The sequence below is a fragment of the Peromyscus maniculatus genome, chromosome 5 (genome assembly GCF_049852395.1).
Source record: "Peromyscus maniculatus bairdii isolate BWxNUB_F1_BW_parent chromosome 5, HU_Pman_BW_mat_3.1, whole genome shotgun sequence".
Classification (NCBI taxonomy): domain Eukaryota; kingdom Metazoa; phylum Chordata; class Mammalia; order Rodentia; family Cricetidae; genus Peromyscus; species Peromyscus maniculatus.
In genome coordinates, this window is record NC_134856.1 from 25,540,697 (window position 1) to 25,559,780 (window position 19,084).

Sequence of the window (19,084 nt, forward strand, 5' to 3'; positions counted from 1 at the left end):
AAAATGAAACCTTAATGGCTGCATAGCAGCAGCATTATCAGTGACATTATTATCAATAGCAGACATTAGCAATAAGACTCCTTTTTCTTTTCTTTTCCTAGGCTGAACCGCTGAGCTTTAATATTTTTCAGGAGGCCTCCCAGTGTTTTCAGGGTGGTCTTGAACCTTCTGCTTCAGCATCCTCTAGCTGTGACTCCAGGTGCAAACCAATGCATAAACACCTAGTTTGAAAAAAAGGGAGATTATATTTTTCAGATAGTGCTTTATCATTTAATTTTTTTATGTATATAGTTCAGGCTGGCCTGTAAATCTTGTACCTACCAAGTGCTGAGATTATGGGCATGCTCTAGTATTCCTGGCCTTTAGTTTTTTTTTTTTTAAAGATTTATTTATTATGTATACAGTGTTCTGTCTGCATATATCCCTGCAGGCCAGAAGAGGGTACCAGGTCTCATTAGAGATGGTTGTGAGCCACCATGTATGCTGGGAATTGAACTCAGGACCTTTGGAAGAACAAGCAGTGCTCTTAACCTCTGAGCCATCTCTCCAGCCCCCCCCCCCTTTTTTTTTAAGGAAAACTTTTTTTTAAAATTTATTTTTCTTTTACGTGCATTGGTGTTTTGCTTGCATGTATGTCTGTGTGAGGCTGTCAGATCTTGGAGTTACTGCCATGTGGGTGCTGGAGTTGAACCTGGGTCCTTTGGAAGAGCAGTCAGTGCTCTAAACCACTGAGCCATCTCTCCAGTCCTAAATTGTTAAATGTTAGCGTTTTAAGTCATAAGAGCCCATTTATTTAGAGCTGTGTTTCTTCAGGATGTGGTACTAGGGTTACCAGTGGCAGTGCAGGAGAATGTAGAATCACTAGTGTGGTTGGCACACAGGCTCTGGCCCCAGTCTCCATCAGCCCTAAGAGTAAGTCACTTTGTAGTCCAGAAGTTCATGGACTATAGGCATGTTCAAGTTGAGATGCCACCATTTAGAAGGCTTCAGTGTATCTCTTGGTTAGTATTCCATTTAAATGGAATGGATGTAACAGAACTTTAAACAATTGATTTTTCTCCTGCTCTCAAATATATGAATATCAAATGTATCAATAAAGGAAGAGTGCCATTTGAGTAATTGTGGACATAACCTAGAACAACCTAGGAAGAGAGTCTTAAATTACATGTTTGTTTTAGAGAGTGTGTGTATGTGTATGGGAGCACACATGCCACGATGTATGTGTGGAAGGAAAAGCGCAGCTTATTGGAATCAGCTCTTGCCTTTTAGCATGTGGGTCAGATTGCCAGGCATTGACTTGGGAAAGAGTCTTAGGAATTTTCTAGATGAGGTTCACCTGTGGGCATGTCATTGAGGTTCAGGGATTGTTTTGACTGTTACGTAAGATCAGCTCACTGACAGTGGCACCTGCTAGGCTGCTTACAGAACCATAAGTAAAGAAAGCTAGAAGCTCATGACTGGATGTGATACGATAAGCTCTTGGAAGTTCCTCTCTTGACTTCTCCACAGTGATGAACTGTAAGCTGGAATTTTAAGCTCAAATCAATCCCTTTAGCCTCTAAGTTGCATTTGGTCTAAGTGTTTAATGTTGTGTATATATCTCCAATAAGAGTTCCCTAGTTAATGCGGAGGTTATAAACACTACATTCACAAAACCACTTACTGGCACTTTGGGAAACAGTAAAACACTAATTTCCTAGGAAGCAGTTTATGACATTTCCAGAGATAAGGACAAATGTCTCAACACCATTTATTTGAGGGTAATTCCTCAGCTGAGATAGAGTAAGAGGCAGAGAAGGGTTTTCTGGAAGTCACTGAGACGACGGCATTCAAACTAATTCTCTGTGGCTTTACCTATAGTGTCTGGTGAATTGGGCACATATTTTCAGCATGAAATCCATGATCAACAGTCAAAGCTGGAGTATTCAATTGAGAGATACCCTGCTCACATGGTAGTTTTCCCAGTACCCTTGCTAATATCTGGGGAGAGTGTGTATCTCTCTGACCTATAGAAGATTAAACAATATTTGTTAATTGATTTTAAAAGATTTTGGCCTGGAGAGATGGCTCAGCAGGTAAGAATACTGGCTACTCTTCCAGAGGACCCAGGTTCAATTCCCAGTATCCACAGGGTGGCTCACAACCATCTATAACGTCAGTCCCAGGGAATCCAAAGCTCTCTTCTGGCCTCATGGGCACTACATGCATGTGGTACACAGACTTACATGCAGAAAAAAAAAAAACCCATATACTTAAGACAAATAAAGTATAATTTTTAAAAAAGATTTTGGACCTGGGTAATGAGACAGCCACTAGAGAGCTGCGATTTTCTGGTGGGATCACAACTGGGCAAGGTCTTACTTAGAAACTGCTGGCACATATTCCATGGTGGAAACCTCTTACCTTGGACTGGGAAACCTGAACTAACAACAGCAAAACTTGGGCTGACAGAAGACATGCCATCTGTGCAGATCACCTCACAGGAGCCTTCTTATTCTGTGTGTGTAAAGTCATGAATTTAGCTCCCATGTAGGTTTGGAAATAAGTTAAGAAATGTTTTAAACAATTTTTTTTGGCAGTTTCTCTGGGTAACAGTCTTGGTTGTCCTGGAACTCTGTAGACCACCAGGTCTGCCTGCTTCTGCCTCCCAAGTGCTGGGATTAAAGGCGTGTGCCACCACACCAAGCTCTCTGAAACAAAGAAGGCAGTTGTGCAAGAAATACCTAAAGGTAATCATGGGGCACAAAGATGTGGTTTAAATGTAATTTGGCATAGTGATACATGCCTTTGATCCCTGCACTCAGATGATAGAGGTAGGAGGATCTCTGTGAGATGGAGGTCAACCTGGTCTACAGAGTGAGTTCCAGGACAACCAAGGCTACACAAAGAAACCCTGTCTCGGAAAAAAAAATAATTTGGGGATTTTGATTTATGTGGTATTATTAAGGCATGGATGGCTATAAATATTGTCAAGTTAAAATTAGTTAAGAACTTACTAGGTAGTCTGGGAGCTATGCAAATCAAGTTTTCTTGTCTTTTTAAATACTCACACTTTTATCTTGTTATTGTTTATTATCCTTTACGTGAAGAGTGAAAAATAGGAGGTAGCAGTTTGGTGAAGGCTTGTGGATAGACATAGACATTGGCAAAAATAACTTAGAGATTATTTGCAGATTTCAGTTAGGGAACATATCAAATAATAATGTGTGAGTGTGTGTGTACCTTAACACCCAACATCGACTGGTAAAGAGAGAGCTGATTTAATTGACGACAGTGGGTTTTACTGGCCTTAGGAACAAATGAAACAGAAAAAGGAACAACACATTTTTTATTGGCTCGATCCTTTCTTTTATATATATTTCTATCTCTGTGCAGTTACATCAACTATTTGCACAAACACAATGATAGTACAATATTGTTATTCCAGAGTTGCTAAGCTCTGGAATGGCACATCTTCATTCTGTGGTTCGGAGACATCTAAGCTACTGTTTGCCTTGTCAAGGAACTACAGGCACTCTGCTTGGCAGTCGGTGTTGTCGTTGATGGTAATAGTGGTTTTATTTGGTTCTCCCAGCACTGTACCTGTAGGCATCTGGAGAAGTAATTCAAACTTCTCTGGACACTCAAAGGCAGGCTGAACCCAGTCATCAAGGATTGTCACTTGGATTCTCTGCAGATTTTGGCTGACGAAAATGTAGTCTGTTCCAGCTGGGGTGGGGAGGGACAAAAGACAGTTGTGAGACTGTGGGGTTCATTATGTAAGTGATGAGAGCCGCCATCCACTCTGCAATGCTCTCTCTCCTCAGCATTACCAGAATCATGACTGTAGTGGGTTCCAGAAGGCGAAAGCTGTCTCTCTATTCTGACAAATGTGCAGTGCCGCCTCACATGCCCACGTGCCACTGTTATCAGACCAAGCGCATCACCTTCTACTGACTTCCATGGAGACTTCACTTATTACAGAGAAGAAGGTGGCTTCAACTGGAAATAAAAGAATCAGCCTTTTAAACTTGCATCTTGAAGATAACTGTTACAGGTTTTACTTGATGAGGTTCCCTATCTCTGGTTCAGTCTTGCCACAACCCAATTCAGTTTTACTCGTCCATGGAGTTTTTGCGATTCTCTGGCTTGTTTTATCAGCCATTTGTACAGGCTGGCACACCTGACCATTCAGATTCTTGGTTATTATTTATTTTAAAAGACATCAAATATGATGAGAGAAGCAATGATAACAATGGAATAAGATAGAAACCCCTAGACATAAATACATACATACTTTGAGGAACAGAGTATTTATGTTGTCTCAGGAGATCTTTCCAGAAAATAGTTAATAATCACAAAGAAAATAAGCTAACTTTATAGTGGAGGAATCTTAGCAGACACCACTTGAACAGATGATGAGAGTTAGCTCACCAGAATCAGACAGAATGCAGTGAGAACATGGCACCATCCCTGTGATGTTTCTGATGAAGGCATCATTTCAGTCTAACCATGAGGAAAACAGGCAAATCTAAGTTGAGATATTCTGTACATTAGAAAGACTAGTTCATTATCTTCCAAAGCAGCAAGTTGATGGGGGTTAAGAGAGGAAAAAGGTGTGGGGGTGGGTGGAGATTCTAGGGAGTCAGCAAAAGTGCTTGCCACGGTGGCCAGGGCATGTGGCAGCCAGGGGCATGTGGTAGAAATCAAATGAGAGGTACTTTCTTCCCTTTTCTATCACTCTAACTAGCTGATACTGAGTATCAGCTAACTCTCATCATCTGTTCAAGTGGTGTCTGCTAAGGTTCCTCCATTATAAAGTTAGCTTCTTTTTTGTGTGATTATTAACTATTTTTCTGGAAAGATCTCCTGAGACAACATAAATACTCTGTTCCTCAAAGTATGTATGTATTTATGTCTAGGGGTTTCTATCTTATTCCATTGTTATCATTGCTTCTCTCATCATATTTGGTCTTTTAAAATAAATAATAACCAAGAATCTAAATGGTCAGGTGTGCCAGCCTGTAAAAATGGCTGATAAAGACCCTGACCAAAGTACCTTCGGCCAGAAAGGCTTTATTTTAGCTCACAGTCCAGCTCACAGTCCATCACTGCAGAGAGGTCAAGAAACCTGAAACCACTAGACACATCCACAGGCAAGGACAGAGAGGGATGCTCGTTTTCTCCACTCTTACACAGCCCAAGACCCCAATCCAGGGAACGGTGCTGCTCACTTTTAGGCTGTGTCTTCCCACATCAGTGAATAATGAATGAAGACAATCCCTCATTAAAACTCCCAAGTGATGGGTGATTCCACATCCCATCAAGTTGATAACTGAACCTAACTATCGCAGTCACAATACCTAATATCAGCCTCTGACCTTAGGAGGGTCAGGGGGGAGGGGAGGGATGAAGAAGGAACTGTTCTGCACTACTAAAAATTACAGAGGGGCTGGAGAGATGGCTCAGCTTACTGGTGACTTCCTCCCGAGGGTTGACAAAACCCTGTGGCACTTGTTGCGCCTCTGTCGGTTGGAGGTTGTCTCAAAACTTTTTGAGAGGCAGGCACCAAATAAATGATGGCGTTAACAGAAGATCTACGACTGCAGTGAGAACTAGAAGGCAGAGGAGGCAGAGAAAGAGGCCTTTGTACCCCAGGCACTTGGGTCACATCTTGGGTCATTGCTTCATTGCGTCCATTAGTCAAACTCATGTGGGCTCAGTGTCTTCAACTGCAAATGCAGATGTTTACAGCTGCCTTCAAGGCCACTGTGAGGACTGGAAATCATATAGCAACCACGGCAGCACAATATCTGGCAAATACTGGGCATGAGTGAGTGGAGAGTGAGACTTACAATCATGCACTTCTTTTCTTTTTTCTTTATTCTTCTCTCATATATTACGTCATCTGCAGTTTCCTCTCCCTCCTCTCCTCCCTGTCCCTTCCTCCAACCTCCCTTCTCCTACAGATCCACTCCTCCTCCTTTCCCTTCAGAAAAGGGCAGGCCTCCCAGGGATCTCAACCAAACATGGTGTATCAAGATGCAGAGATCCACAGCCAAGCACCAGGCCGAGCTCGGAGTCCAGTTGAAGAGAGGGAGGAGGGTAAAGATCATGATGGGAAAGATCTGATGTCTACAGAGACAACTGAACCAAGCTTGTGGGAACTCATGAACTATAGACCAAGAGCTGTGGAGCCTGCATGGGACCAGACTAGGCCCTCTGCATACAGAAGACATTTGTGTAGTTTGGTCTGTTTGAGGGGCCCCTGGCAGTAGGATCAGGATCTATCCCTGGTGCATGAGCTGGCTTTTTGGAGCTCATTACCTGTGGTCAGATGCCTTGCTCAGCCTTGATGCAGTAGGGAGGGGCTTGGACCTGCCTCAACTGAATGTACCAGGCTTTGCTGACTCCCCATAGGAGACCTTATCCTTTCGGAGGAGGGGGATGGAGGGTGTTTGGGGGGAGGGGAAGCTGGGGGAGGAGCGGGAGGAGGGATGATGATAAGGGGATCTGTGGTTGATATATTAAATGAATAAACAAATTTCTTAAAAAAGAAAGAAATATTTTAGGATAGCAATGAAAAAAAGAAAAAAAAAGAGTCAGAGACATGTAGTGGGTAGCCATTCCAGCTTTGATCTGGAAATTCCAACCCCCATTGAGGCTTCAGCAACTGTCACGCCTACAAGGCGGGGCCAAGGGAGGCGCCGAGAGACCCGAGATCTGGATAGGCCTGGGCTGCTCTCTCTGTTCCTGGACCCTAGACGGTGGAGGTTGAGCTCCCGAGAACACCGCTGGACTTCGATACACCTTTTCCAGACCCCACGACCTACCTTTCCCTTTTTTGTAAGTTACCCACTAAATAAACCTTCCTTTTAACTATGTGGAGTGGCCATAATAATTTCACCAATAGGCCGGGCGGTGGTGGCGCACGCCTTTAATCCCAGCACTCGGGAGGCAGAGCCAGGCGGATCTCTGTGAGTTCGAGGCCAGCCTGGGCTACCAAGTGAGTTCCAGGAAAGGCGCAAAGCTACACAGAGAAACCCTGTCTCCAAAAAAACCAAAAAAAAAATATAAATAAATAATTTCACCAATAGAGACACAAGAACACCAAGATATACAACCATAACATATATGCAGAGGACCTAGTTCAGACCCGTAAAGGCCATAATAATTTCACCAATAGAGACAGAAGAACACCAAGATATACAACCATAACATATATGCAGAGGACCTAGTTCAGACCACATGATTGTGGGTTCAGTCTCTGTGAGCCCCTATGAGCTCTGCTTAGTTGATTCTGTGGGCCATTTTCTTGTGGTGTCCTTGACTCCTCTGGCTCCTACAATCCTTCCTTGCTCTCTTTCTCAGGAATTCCCAAGCTCTGCCTAATGTTTGACTGTGGGTTTCTGTATCTGCTCCTATTAGCTACTCGATGAAGCCTCTCTAATGATGACAATCATGCATTTTAAATACATATGCAAAATGAATATTACCTCTTGAGGAGATGGCTAGATCTATAGAGTACCTGGTCTGTATCATTTTTGTTTAGACACACGAATCACTACCCCAAGAACCATCAGTTCTAGTCCATCCCAGCCCCAAAGTGGCAGTACTTTTGGATACCAAAAGGAATTTAGATGTCTCCTCCAAATTATATGCCAAAGAATCCAGTGAACCAAAATTGGTTCTATTCATAGACATTTAGAACGAGAAATGAACCTCTCTGAACATTAAAGAAAGAAAGGTAGATGGGTAAGATGGTTCTGTGGATAAAAGTGATTGATGTGCAAGCCTGGTGCCTGAATGTGATCCTTGAATCTCACATAGATGGAGGGGTAGAGCTGACTCCAGCAAGTTGTCCTCTGACCTCCACATGTGTGCTGTGGCTCCTGGGTCTCCACACACAGTGTTGTGGAATATTAGTTTAAGATGTGTTACATTTGTTCATGCTGAGGAACATTTGTTTTAACGATGCAAAGATGTGCTGCATTCTTTTATGTTGCATTTAACTCTGTGAAGCTGTGTTACTGTGCCTGTCTAAAACACCTGATGGTCTATAAAGAGCTGAACAGCCAATAGCGATGCAGGAGAAAGGATAAGCAGGCAGAGAGAATAAAGAGGAGGAGAGATCTGGGAGGAGGGGATTGAGGAGTGTGAAAAGAAGGGGCCAGACACCCAGCCACACAGCCAGCCATGGAGAAAGAAGAAAGGTATATAGAAATAGAGGAAGATAAAAGCCCAGAGGCAAAAGATAGATGGGATAACTTAAGAAAAGCTGGCTAGAAATAAGCCAAGCTAAGGCCAGGCATTTATAAGTAATAATAAGTTTCCATGTGTATTTATTTGGGAGCTGGGTGGTAGCCCCCCAAAGGGCAAATGATCAAAGAGCCAAAGAGTAAAAACAACAAAATAACAAAGATCTTGCACGCGCGCGCGCGCACACACACACACACACACACACACACACACACAATTTTGTTTAAAAGAATAGATGAACTAGTCAGAGTCATTATTGCTGTTTCATATATCATCTCCCTGTGATGTATGTCTGAGTGTTATGATGTTAGTTTTACAAGTGTAAATAAAATGGCAGTGCTTATCTTCCTCAACCATTTTGGAGATGAAATGACATTATGTTCACATTTCATTGGTATTGGTGCATTTCGCTGTCCTTATGTCTGGTCAGTTACTGTAGACACCTAGATTGTTAGTAGATTCTATTGTTTAGAGGGCTCTTGCATCTACACTGAAGTATTGTCATGGTTTATAGACATGTAGGTTGCTGGCCCTGAGGTATGCTGGCTGACTGGCTGACTCCCAGGAGACTAAAAGATCCCAGCAGAAGTGAGGAAATGTAATCATCTGCATACTGGTTTTACTTTTATGATAAGCACCCAACAGGCTTTCAGGAGGATGTGGGATCCAGAGTCATCCAGTCTGGCTGCCAGCTAGACTTTTGTTGTCTGTGTCAGGAAACACAAAGGTGAGTGGGACGTGAGAACAGTTACTGGAAGTCAAGGGAAATGCTGGAGTCAAGAGGCGAAAATTCTCCTCTTCAGAGTCCTATGACTTATAGGAGTTCGGCTTATCCAGCCATTACGCAGTTCTTACACACACACACACACACACACACACACACACACACACACACACACACACGAACATATGTACACGCACGCACGCACGCACGCACGCACGCACGCACGCACGCACGCACGCACGTACGTACATACGTACTGTTCCTTAGGAGAGAGCCTTTTAAGACAGGGTGTCTTCTTGCCCTGGAACTTGCTGATTAGTCTAGACTGCCAGACCACAAGCTCCAGAGATCCTCCTGTCTCTGCCACCACAGCCCAGGGGTTGCAGGTGTGCAGTGCCATACTTACGAGGTCACAGAGGACCGAATCCAGGTCCCCAGGCATTTTGCTGCCTGAGCTATTGCCTCCCCCCCACTCCATCCCCCAAACCCATGTTGTTGATGAGCACTGTAAGGTCTTATAAGTATTCCGGACATTGGAAAAATTCCCTGGAGTCCATGATAAGCAAGTGGCAAAGGAGTAAGTCATATAGGCTGTGGTCTGAGGATGCTTTTGCGTAGACAAGCCATTTATCCAGTGGAAAAAAGAGATAGAGTCAGAACCCACCAACATAGACCTGGCTTGCTGGCTCCTGACAGACAGCGCCCACCACCAGCATGAATGGTATGATATTCTCTTCCCTCAGCCCTCTCACCTTCTGTGGGCTGTTGCTCTGTCTTCCTAGAGCTCACAGTGGTGGAAGACGCTACAGAAGGTCAGTGCCCCTTCTCCAGATGGCCACCTCCACGTAGACAGCACTTTCCTCAGCGTGGTACTCTGTATCTCCCAAGTGCAGGGCGGGCTCTAGGGAGGTATAAAGAACAAACCAGGGAAGGATGAGCTGGACTCCCAGATGTACTTGCTCTCTTTGCTGGTCCTGTGTGGGTCTGGACATTTGTCACACCTGCCATACTTGTCGGGTCACATCAGGTCACACAGACCCTGCTCAGAGAGAGAAAAACCCCAAAACTCAGAGAGCCAAGTCAGTGAAGGACATGCTATGACTGCCTCTTGGTTGGGGTCCCACTTACTCTTCTGTTTTAAGAGCTTTCTGTCAAAAATAGTGACAACCAGGCAGCCAGGCAGATGCCGGCTGCTGGCTATTGTCTCCGGTGTAGGGGTGAAGTTAGAGAGGCTTCGCTCTGTTCGGAGACAGCTGAGTCACTGTTCCGAGTTTGGGGACCACCACTGCGCATTTTTTCAAAGTATTTGTTGATTGCAGGGACAGATAGCAATCTGGGGCTGGGGGAGGCGGGACTCTGTTGACTGAGCTAGAAAAGCTCCCCCAGGGGAAAGGAAGTGGATTTTTTGAGAGGGAAGGCTGAAGGAGGTCAGAGCAGGCACCAGCCTCCAGGAAACATGTTTCTTCTATGACCTGACCTGATTACAGTTTATATGAAGTTCAGGGCTGGTGGTGAGTAGAGTGGATGAAGTCTCTTCCCACCTAGCTTCATGACCTGAGTTGGTGCCTGGGACAAATGGAAGAAGGAGAGAGTTGTCCTCTGCAAGTTGCCCTCTGATCTGCACATGCTGTGGCACACACTCCCAACAAAACAGACAGACAGACAGATAAAGTAAATGCAATAAAATGAAACTTTTAGCCGGGCGGTGGTGGCGCACGCCTTTAATCCCAGCACTCGGGAGGCAGAGGCAGGAGGATCTCTGTGAGTTCAAGGCCAGCCTGGACTACCAAGTGAGTTCCAGGAAAGGCGCAAAGCTACACAAGAGAAACCCTGTCTCGAAAAACCAAAAAAAAAAAAAAAAAAAAAAATGAAACTTTTATAAAGTTTAGCTCCTAACACTAGATCTATTCTGTCCTAAACATTTTTTGAAATAAATGGCATTTGGGTTAATACTGGAGGTTTTAAAAAAAAAGCAAGCCAGGAAGCTTCAACATGGAGGGATATAACCCCAGAGATGGAAAAATAGAAAATCAAAGTTATGGAGCCACAGTGATGACACCTTTGTGAATATATTAAGTGAAGATATATATCTGAATTAAAGTAAAAAAATCTGGAGAGTAGAAATCAGAGTTAAAAGGTGTCTGTTCATGATTCATTTTAGTAGAACAGACACACAGATACGTTGTACTGAAATTTTTACTGTGGCACATAAGACCTCTCATAGTGTAGTCTGACTTGAGTCTGATTTGTTTTTTGCTTCTGAAGTCATCTGGCACCATGCTCCACCTGGAACTGTACTCCATCATCTGGAACCGTGTTCCATCTGGCACCATGCTCCATCTGGAACTGTACTCCATCATCTGGAACCGTGTTCCATCTGGCACCATGCTCCATCTGGAACTGTACTCCATCATCTGGAACCGTGTTCCATCTGGCACCATGCTCCATCTGGAACTGTGCTCCATCATCTGGAACCGTGCTCCATCTGTCACTGTGCTCCATCTAGAACTGTGCTCACCTAGAACGGTGCTCCATCTGGCTCCATGTAGTTCACTGTTTCCCAGTTATACCTAGGTTTGCACTATGCCTGCTCCACATGGCAAGGGTGATTCGCTGGTGACTTTCTCTGAGCTGGATTGTGCTATTTTGATGAATGCACACTCTTCAGGGCTTTGATGAGACATTTCTGGGAACTGGAGACCCAGCATTACAGCTCCGGAAGCCATGCTGAATTTTCTCAAGAAATTATAAATTCTGTAAGCTGTGTTTCTGTAAGAGCCTGGCTAGTTTATAATTGTGGGGCTGGCCACTGCAGCCTGAGAGCAGGGGTAGCCGTACCCCGAGAAGGGTGCTGAAGCCATCTTCTCTTTTTATACCAAGGATTCTCACCCTACTTCCCTGTTCTCAATCCTGGAGATGTTTATGATGCTCCCAAGGCTGGCATAGGACACGAAATCAAGAGCTGGGAAAAAGTTATTTTTTTTCAAATTCTTAAAATGTTTAATAAACCGAGTTATATAAGGCCATTTTTATGTGACTATTTAATGTGCTCTGAGAATGTGCTCCCCATCCCCCGCTACTCTCCCCTTTCGTGCCCTGCCCGGCCATTGGTCTATTTTGTCCCCATAGAGAGTTTCTCCTCTAGTTTCATGTTGTCTGTACATATGTGACTTTATGGATCTGCAGGGCAGGTCTTTCCTGACAGACATCTTGATGGTGCTGGTCCTCTCTCGCCTTGGATTTGTTTCTTGTGAAAACGGTGGCATCTTTGGAAGCCTCTCACCCCAAAGCTGGGCGTCACTCTACTGTGGTTTCTTGATAAGGATGAAATGTCACCATTTTGACTGTGCTCTTTCTTATCAGTTCTTAAAACCCATGCATTTGGTGATGTCCTCCATTGAGACTGTCCTAGCCTCTAGATGGCGCATTTGGACCAGACCAGCTGATGTCTGCTGTTATTCCATGATTACCCTCCTTTTTTTCTAGGTAGAATCTGGGAAGACAGCACACTCCCAAAACAGTCCTCTTATTTGTCTGTTCATAAAAGCGGCCAGTAGCTTATCTCCTGCACTAAGGTCTCTCAGATAGAGTAAGACCCGACCACAAGAGAGGGTGCTGGGATTGAAGTCTATTATGACGTTGTTGTTGTTGTTGATGATGATGATTAATTGTGCCCATTTCTCACTCTGGTTCTTGTTTTCTTAATATAATCGGGAACTCTAGTGTTGAGATCATGTGGAACTGCTGTAACTCCCTAATGCAACGACATTTTATCATGTGTGCTTCTTGGTCTTAGCACCAGTTGCTAACTTGTCCCTTTTGTCCCACTGAAGTGAGCCACCCCTGCTGTGTGTGGGCTGTTATTTACACAGAGTATCTTTCTCTCTCTTTCACTTTCAGCCTATGTGAGTACTTGTCTACAACGAGTTACTTACAGATGGTACATATGGCTCTTTTTCTCTAAGTCCCTTCAGTCACTTTTATTTTATGAATTTAATTCATTTGCATTTAAATGTGACAGCTAATAGGGAGGAATATTACCTGTGTGAGTGTGTGTGTGTGTGTGTGTGTGTGCGCGCGCGTGCATGCATGCATGCATGCATGCACCCACACATGTGTGGGGTTCTGCCAGTTTAAGACCACAAAAGCAGGAGGCAGGCCCTCGGCACGGCCCTGCAGCCCCAGACTGCCTTCCAGCTAACTGTTTCCTCTTCCACCCAGTTCTGTTGTCCTTCTTTTCTTCTCTAATGCCATTTTTTATGTTCCATTGAGGCACCAGCTTTTTGGTATTGATATTATAATGGCTCTTCTTGGCTGTCGGCTTGACTACATCTGGAATCAACTGAAGTAAGGCTCTGGGCAGCCTGTGATGGACTTTCCTGACTGGATTATCAGAAGCAGGAAGACCTACTCTAAATGGGGACTGCACCGTCTGACAGCAGCCCAGAGAAAAGGACTTGGAAGAAACTTGGCTTTTGCCTGCTTGCCCTCGATTTCACATCTGTTCCGCTGCAGCTGCGTTCCTTAGCTGATATCAGAACCAGCTTCTTCAGGATTCCAACGTGGACTGCTGGGTATTTTGAGTATCCAGTTTGATGATGTTTTGCTACTGTCTGTCTATCATTTGTTATTTCTTCTTTTACTTTGGCTTGTAATGTACTTAATAAACCCATTCATACACAACTGGGAATACAGTTATTATAGACCATCTTCTGGACTACACAAAACATGCCCCTCCTTGCCCCAGCCCTCCCCAAGGCTGAAGGAACATCACAGAAGGGAGGCAAGCAGAGTGTAGGAGGGCTGGAGAAAAGGCTTAGACATCAGGCTGCTTTTCCTGAGGCTATGAGTTCAATTCCCAGCACTCTGTTGGTGGCTCAGAACTGTCTATAACTCCAATTCCAGGGGCTCCAATGACCTCTACTGGCTTCTGAGGATGTCAGATACTCATGTGATGCCCAGACAAACATGCAGGCAAGACACCCATATACATTTAAAAAAAAAAATGGAGGCGCTGGAGGATGGGGAGGGGTGGTGTGAGTGCTGTCTTCTGAACTTGACATGACCATTACATTCGTGGTCTTTATAACATCTGTGGTTACCTGCACATGGCGAAGCCAGTGAACAGTCCAGTATGGATGGTGGGGGGCACATGAGGTATCATACCTAGCCGAGCAGCTGTGGGCAGTTGGGAGTCATTTTTCCTTAGGGATGCAGTCGCTTACCAGTTCCCCTGAATCCAGTAAATAGCCCCACACTCACGAATCCCTAAACTCAGCAGAAGTGGGAGTGTTATGCAGGGGGATGGGGGGGGCAATGAATGTGGACAAAGTACCTTACATAGTGCATGGAATTGTCAGAGAGTGAATTTTAAAATAAAAGAATAAAATAAAATATGATTTATTAACCCACTAGTGGGTATATACCCAAAGAAAATGAAGTCTTGGAATTAAATTAGCATCATTCTGTTGTCTGAGTGGCATCCGTGGCTCATGGATGTAATTTTATTATTTCCAACATGAACAAGAGTTGGAGAGAGGAGGCTAGCCCAAGTGCTTCACCAGAGTGTGCAGAGGCTGAGTGGAGAGAGGAGGCTAGCCCAGGTGAGGAGGCTAATGACAGCCTGTTCTTTCCCTTTCTCTGTCTTTCATGTGCAGCCAAGAAACGCTGCCATTTCACTCTCCTCTAATTTAACTCAGGACACCGAAGCACACTTAATTTGCCACTTCACAAGCTAGCCAAAACATTTGCCTTTGTCTTTGTGTGCTGCTGCGAGGGTTTCTTGGTTTCCTGAAGAGTCCAGTACATGTGGGGTGCGTTCTTGGGCTGGCTACTTACTTTGACTCCTGATTCTTGTCATGAGAAGCACTTTCCATTTCTGCACAGAAGCTTGCTCTGCCTGTGAGAAGGCTGTCAGAACGCATCAGCCGCTTTTGTTCATTTACTAAGTAGCACGTCACGTACATTTCTACCTTAAAGTTCGCTGGTAAAGAGCTGGGTTCCTTGTTCAGGTGTTCATGCTAAGTCGGCCTGTCACATACGATGTGACAATGAGGATCAGGGCGTATTACACAACCTTGCTGAGTAGCGTCTCCAGATCTCATCTTCTGCATCGACTCCTGTCTGTGTGCATGTACGAACATGTCCTTCAAGAGGTGCGCTTGCGGAGTTGCTGCACCATGGAATTGTGGGCATAGATTGGCAAACGGAAAGGATGCAGTCCTTTTTGTGGGGCTCACTGAGCGACAGTGACTGGTGGTAACTAATATGAAGGTAGCGTCTTCTTACCAAAATACTAGCCAGCACTTCCACCACTGCGCATAGGGAACTTGCAAAGAAGAAGCCATTGCTCTGTGGAGGCGTGGCTATTTGTTGGTGGGAAAGACCCCAGAATCATCCACTGATATATCATAGCATGCACAAAATAGACAGAATCCCCACCTCCACACACCTTAGATTAAAAAAATAGGGTATCAGTGATATTTTTTTATTATGATTGATCTTCCTAGAAAGTACTCCTGGATGTGTCTTAGGCCTAACAGAAAATATAACAAAAATTTAGATTTCCATAAAGAAGAATATTGGAAATTTAATACACCATTTTTGGTTTGTTTTTTGAGACAGGGTTTCTCTGTGTAGCTCTGGCTGTTCTGGAACTCACTCTGTAGACCAGGCTGGGCTTGAACTCACAGAGATCCCCCTGCCTCTGCCTCTGCGAGTGCTGGGACTAAAGGTGTGCGCCACTACCGCCTGTTTCATCCATGTTCTTTTAAGAACACCAATCCCTACCTCATCTGTAATGGAGATACTGTTGCAGGATACATTCAGAAGAAAACAGAGACCTCAGGTACTATTCTTATTCTTAGCTCTTGATACTTTAGAAAATGTGTTTTGAACTGAACTTAGTCCTTGATTTTTTTTTTTTTTGAATTTCACAAAACTAGTGTTGTGTATCTCTGAGGTGTGGAGTAAAACCAGTCCATTGCACATCTCTGAGATGTGATTGACAGGGCTGAGGATCTGGGGACACCATCAAAGCCACTGGAGAGCAGACACTAGCAATCTCACTCATTCGCTCCCGTTCTGTGGTGGTTTTAGAGACAAAAGCTTAAACTGAATGTTGTTGTGTGATCAGTCTGCCATGCTGTCCTGGAGAGCATGTCCCCTGTCCCATCTCCACCCCGGGCGGGTTTGCATCTTGTCCCAGCTCTCAGCTTAATGGGAACTCTGTGCTATGTACAGGAAGCAGTCACATTAGTTCTGTGGTACGGGCCAGCTTAATCCTGCTCAGATCTGGGCATAGACGCCCTGCTTCCCAGGTCCCCACCGAGGCCTGTCTGATGGATGGAATGATCTGATATGAGAGTGGTCATGTAATACTAGCCTCCATGGACAGAATCTGACTCTTGAGTTTACTAACATTTTTCCTTAAACAAGACAATGGTGACACTTGCTCTCGACATCTTATCGCACGTGGGAGGAGGTGGTTGGTGCTGAGGAACCCCTTCATCTTTGGCTGAGTTTCACTTGGGCTCCTCAGAGATCAGGAGCCCTAGGAAGGGGACCGGATGTATGCACACAGAGTTCTCGAGTCCCCCTATGTCATTTTAGGACTCTTTATGTTATTGGGGACATAAATGTTTGATTAGGGATCTTCTAAGCCTTCATGACTCCTTTGGCTGTTCTGTTTTTTTTTTTTTTTTTTTTTTGGTTTTTCGAGACAGGGTTTCTCTGTGTAGCTTTGCGCCTTTCCTGGAACTCACTTTGTAGACCAGGCTGGCCTTGAACTCACAGAGATCCGCCTGGCTCTGCCTCCCGAGTGCTGGGATTAAAGGCATGCACCACCACTGCCCGGCGGCTGTGCTGTTTTTTTTTTTTTCTTCTTTTTAGAATAAAGTCATACACAAAGTCTTAACCTTCCTGCACTCCATTTTGTCCTTGGTGTTGGTGGAGTCTACACCTGTGGAACGTTCCGGCACAGCTTTAGCGGGGAGTAGAGCGTGAAGGGAACAGGGGCTGCCATAGTGGCCAGCTGAGAGTGCTTGCCCATCATGCACAAAGCTCTGGCTTCCATCCCCAGCTCATCCAACAGGCATGGTGTCTTACATCCCTAATCCTAGCACTCGGGAGGTAGAGTTAGGAGGATCTGAAGTTCAACGCCATCTTTGGCAATACAGTGAATTTGAGGCCAGCCAGGGCTACATGTGAGCTACACGTAACTGCTGTGGGATGTTCTGTATGTCCTGTGGGAGCCCGTTCTCGGGTTCCTCATGGCTTTACCCAGCAGGTATGCATAGAGGATGATTAGGACCACAAGCCTGAGTGCAGGTGTCTGAGATGGTCTGCACTTGGCTGTGCTGGGGGATGGTCTGTATGGCAAATGTGTTGCTCTGATTGGTCAATAAATAAAACCTGATTGGCCGTGGCTAGGCAGGAAGTATAGGTGGGACTAACAGAGAGGAGAAATAAAAGAACAGGAAGGCAGAAGGAGTCACTGCCAGCCACCACCAGAACAAGCAGCTTGTGAAGATGCCGGTAAGCCACAAGCCACGTGGCAAGGTATAGATTTGTAGAAATGGATTAATTTAAGCTATAAGAACAGTTAGTAAGAAGCCTGCCATGGCCATACAGTTTGTAAGCAATATAAGTCTCTGTGTTTACTTGGTTGGGTCTGAGCGGCTGTGGGACTGGCGGGTGACAGAGATTTGTCCTGACTGTAGGCAAGGCAGGAAAACTCTAGCTACACGTAATCTAGAAATTATATTATTTACCTTATAACTGCAAGAGCAAAGTAGAGGCTGAATCATTGCTTAGATCAGAAAGGGAACTTACCATCCTCTCTGTCACCCAGGATCGTTACCCCGGAGGTGGGGAATTTAGCTCCCAGCTGCCCTCCCCCTGGCCGGCTCAATGTAATGCCAAAGGACTCCTCTTCTTCATAGAGGGAGTCATTGATGATCAGGACCTGGCAGGTCTTCTCTGTCTCACCCTTCTCAAAGTCGAGCATGCTGGTGTTGTCTTCTGGTCGTGAGACATAATCTGACCAAGATAACTCCATGGCAGGAATCGTGCCAGTGGCAGAACCTGCAGGCATGTGAAGAAACACAGGAATGGTGAGAAGATACAGAATTCTTAATGCAAGTTTCTTCCTGGTTTATCAGACTATTTGTAAACAACAGCCATCTGAATGACGTACTTACCTCTTCCATTCACAAGTATTAATACTGCAGTTGGAAGGCTTTCAGCACAGTCTATTTGACATGGTGCAGATTTACTAGTCTTTAAGGAGGTGTCAGATCCCAAGGACATTCCACCAATAAAAGGGCAGGCCTACTGACTGGGTCCGGAATTGAGTCTAGGCCCAGTTCAACCTGGACAATAGAAAGATTTCTGGCAGTTGGATAAAAGCTAGTGTTCCTCAGGAACTTATGAAAGTAGTTCCCCTCTGCCAAAAGGAGTCATTCCCCTCACCTCTGGTAAAAGGGACACATGGCTCTATTGAGAGACACTGTGACTGCATTTCAAAGCCCATGCTGGCTTCCCAACTCCCTTGGTCCCTACTCGAAGTACTTGCTGTATATTTCACAGTCCACGCTCGCCTGCCAGGCTCCCCCCTTCGTAGATACCCTTTGTTTTCTTTATAACAGCAAGGTTTCCCTGCCCTGCTGTTACCACTATTCTCTTGCTCTCTCTCTTGCTCGTCTTCCCTTTCTCTCAGACAGCCCTGGCCATGTCCATTCTGTTTCTCTTTCTCTCTGCTCTGGACTCTTCCAGATGTCTCTGGATATTTTCTCTCTTTTATGCACAATAAAAACCTTTCCCTTGACCTTACCATGGAGCGGTCATGTATACTACAGCTGGATGAGCCTTGACCTTACATTAATAGATGGGGAAATAGAGAGGCAGAGAAATGAGAACCAGGAAGTCCGTAGTCTGACAACTGCATAGAAGTTTTCCTGCCTTCCCTGCCATAGTGACACAGCATTTACACAATCTTTCATTCCCACTCTGATTAGAGCTCCCTGCACACCACCATCATATGGCCATGAGATTACCTGTCAGTTTACAAACAGTGATTTTGTAAGGATTGATCAGGGGATTTTAGCTTGGATTCAATGCACC

The 19,084-nt window shown here is 44.8% G+C and overlaps 1 protein-coding gene across 1 annotated transcript in view; it reads right to left on the reverse strand.

The window, feature by feature from the left end:
- Nucleotides 1-3,339: 3,339 nt before the first annotated feature.
- The window catches only part of Frem3 (FRAS1 related extracellular matrix 3), a 61,515-nt gene continuing 45,770 nt past the window's right edge, over nucleotides 3,340-19,084 (reverse strand). Inside the window, 5 exon segments of the mRNA XM_076571938.1 lie at nucleotides 3,340-3,522; nucleotides 3,524-3,708; nucleotides 9,715-9,774; nucleotides 9,777-9,863; nucleotides 17,795-18,046. Coding sequence (XP_076428053.1) covers nucleotides 3,478-3,522; nucleotides 3,524-3,708; nucleotides 9,715-9,774; nucleotides 9,777-9,863; nucleotides 17,795-18,046 — 629 coding nt within the window. The 3' untranslated portion in view covers nucleotides 3,340-3,477.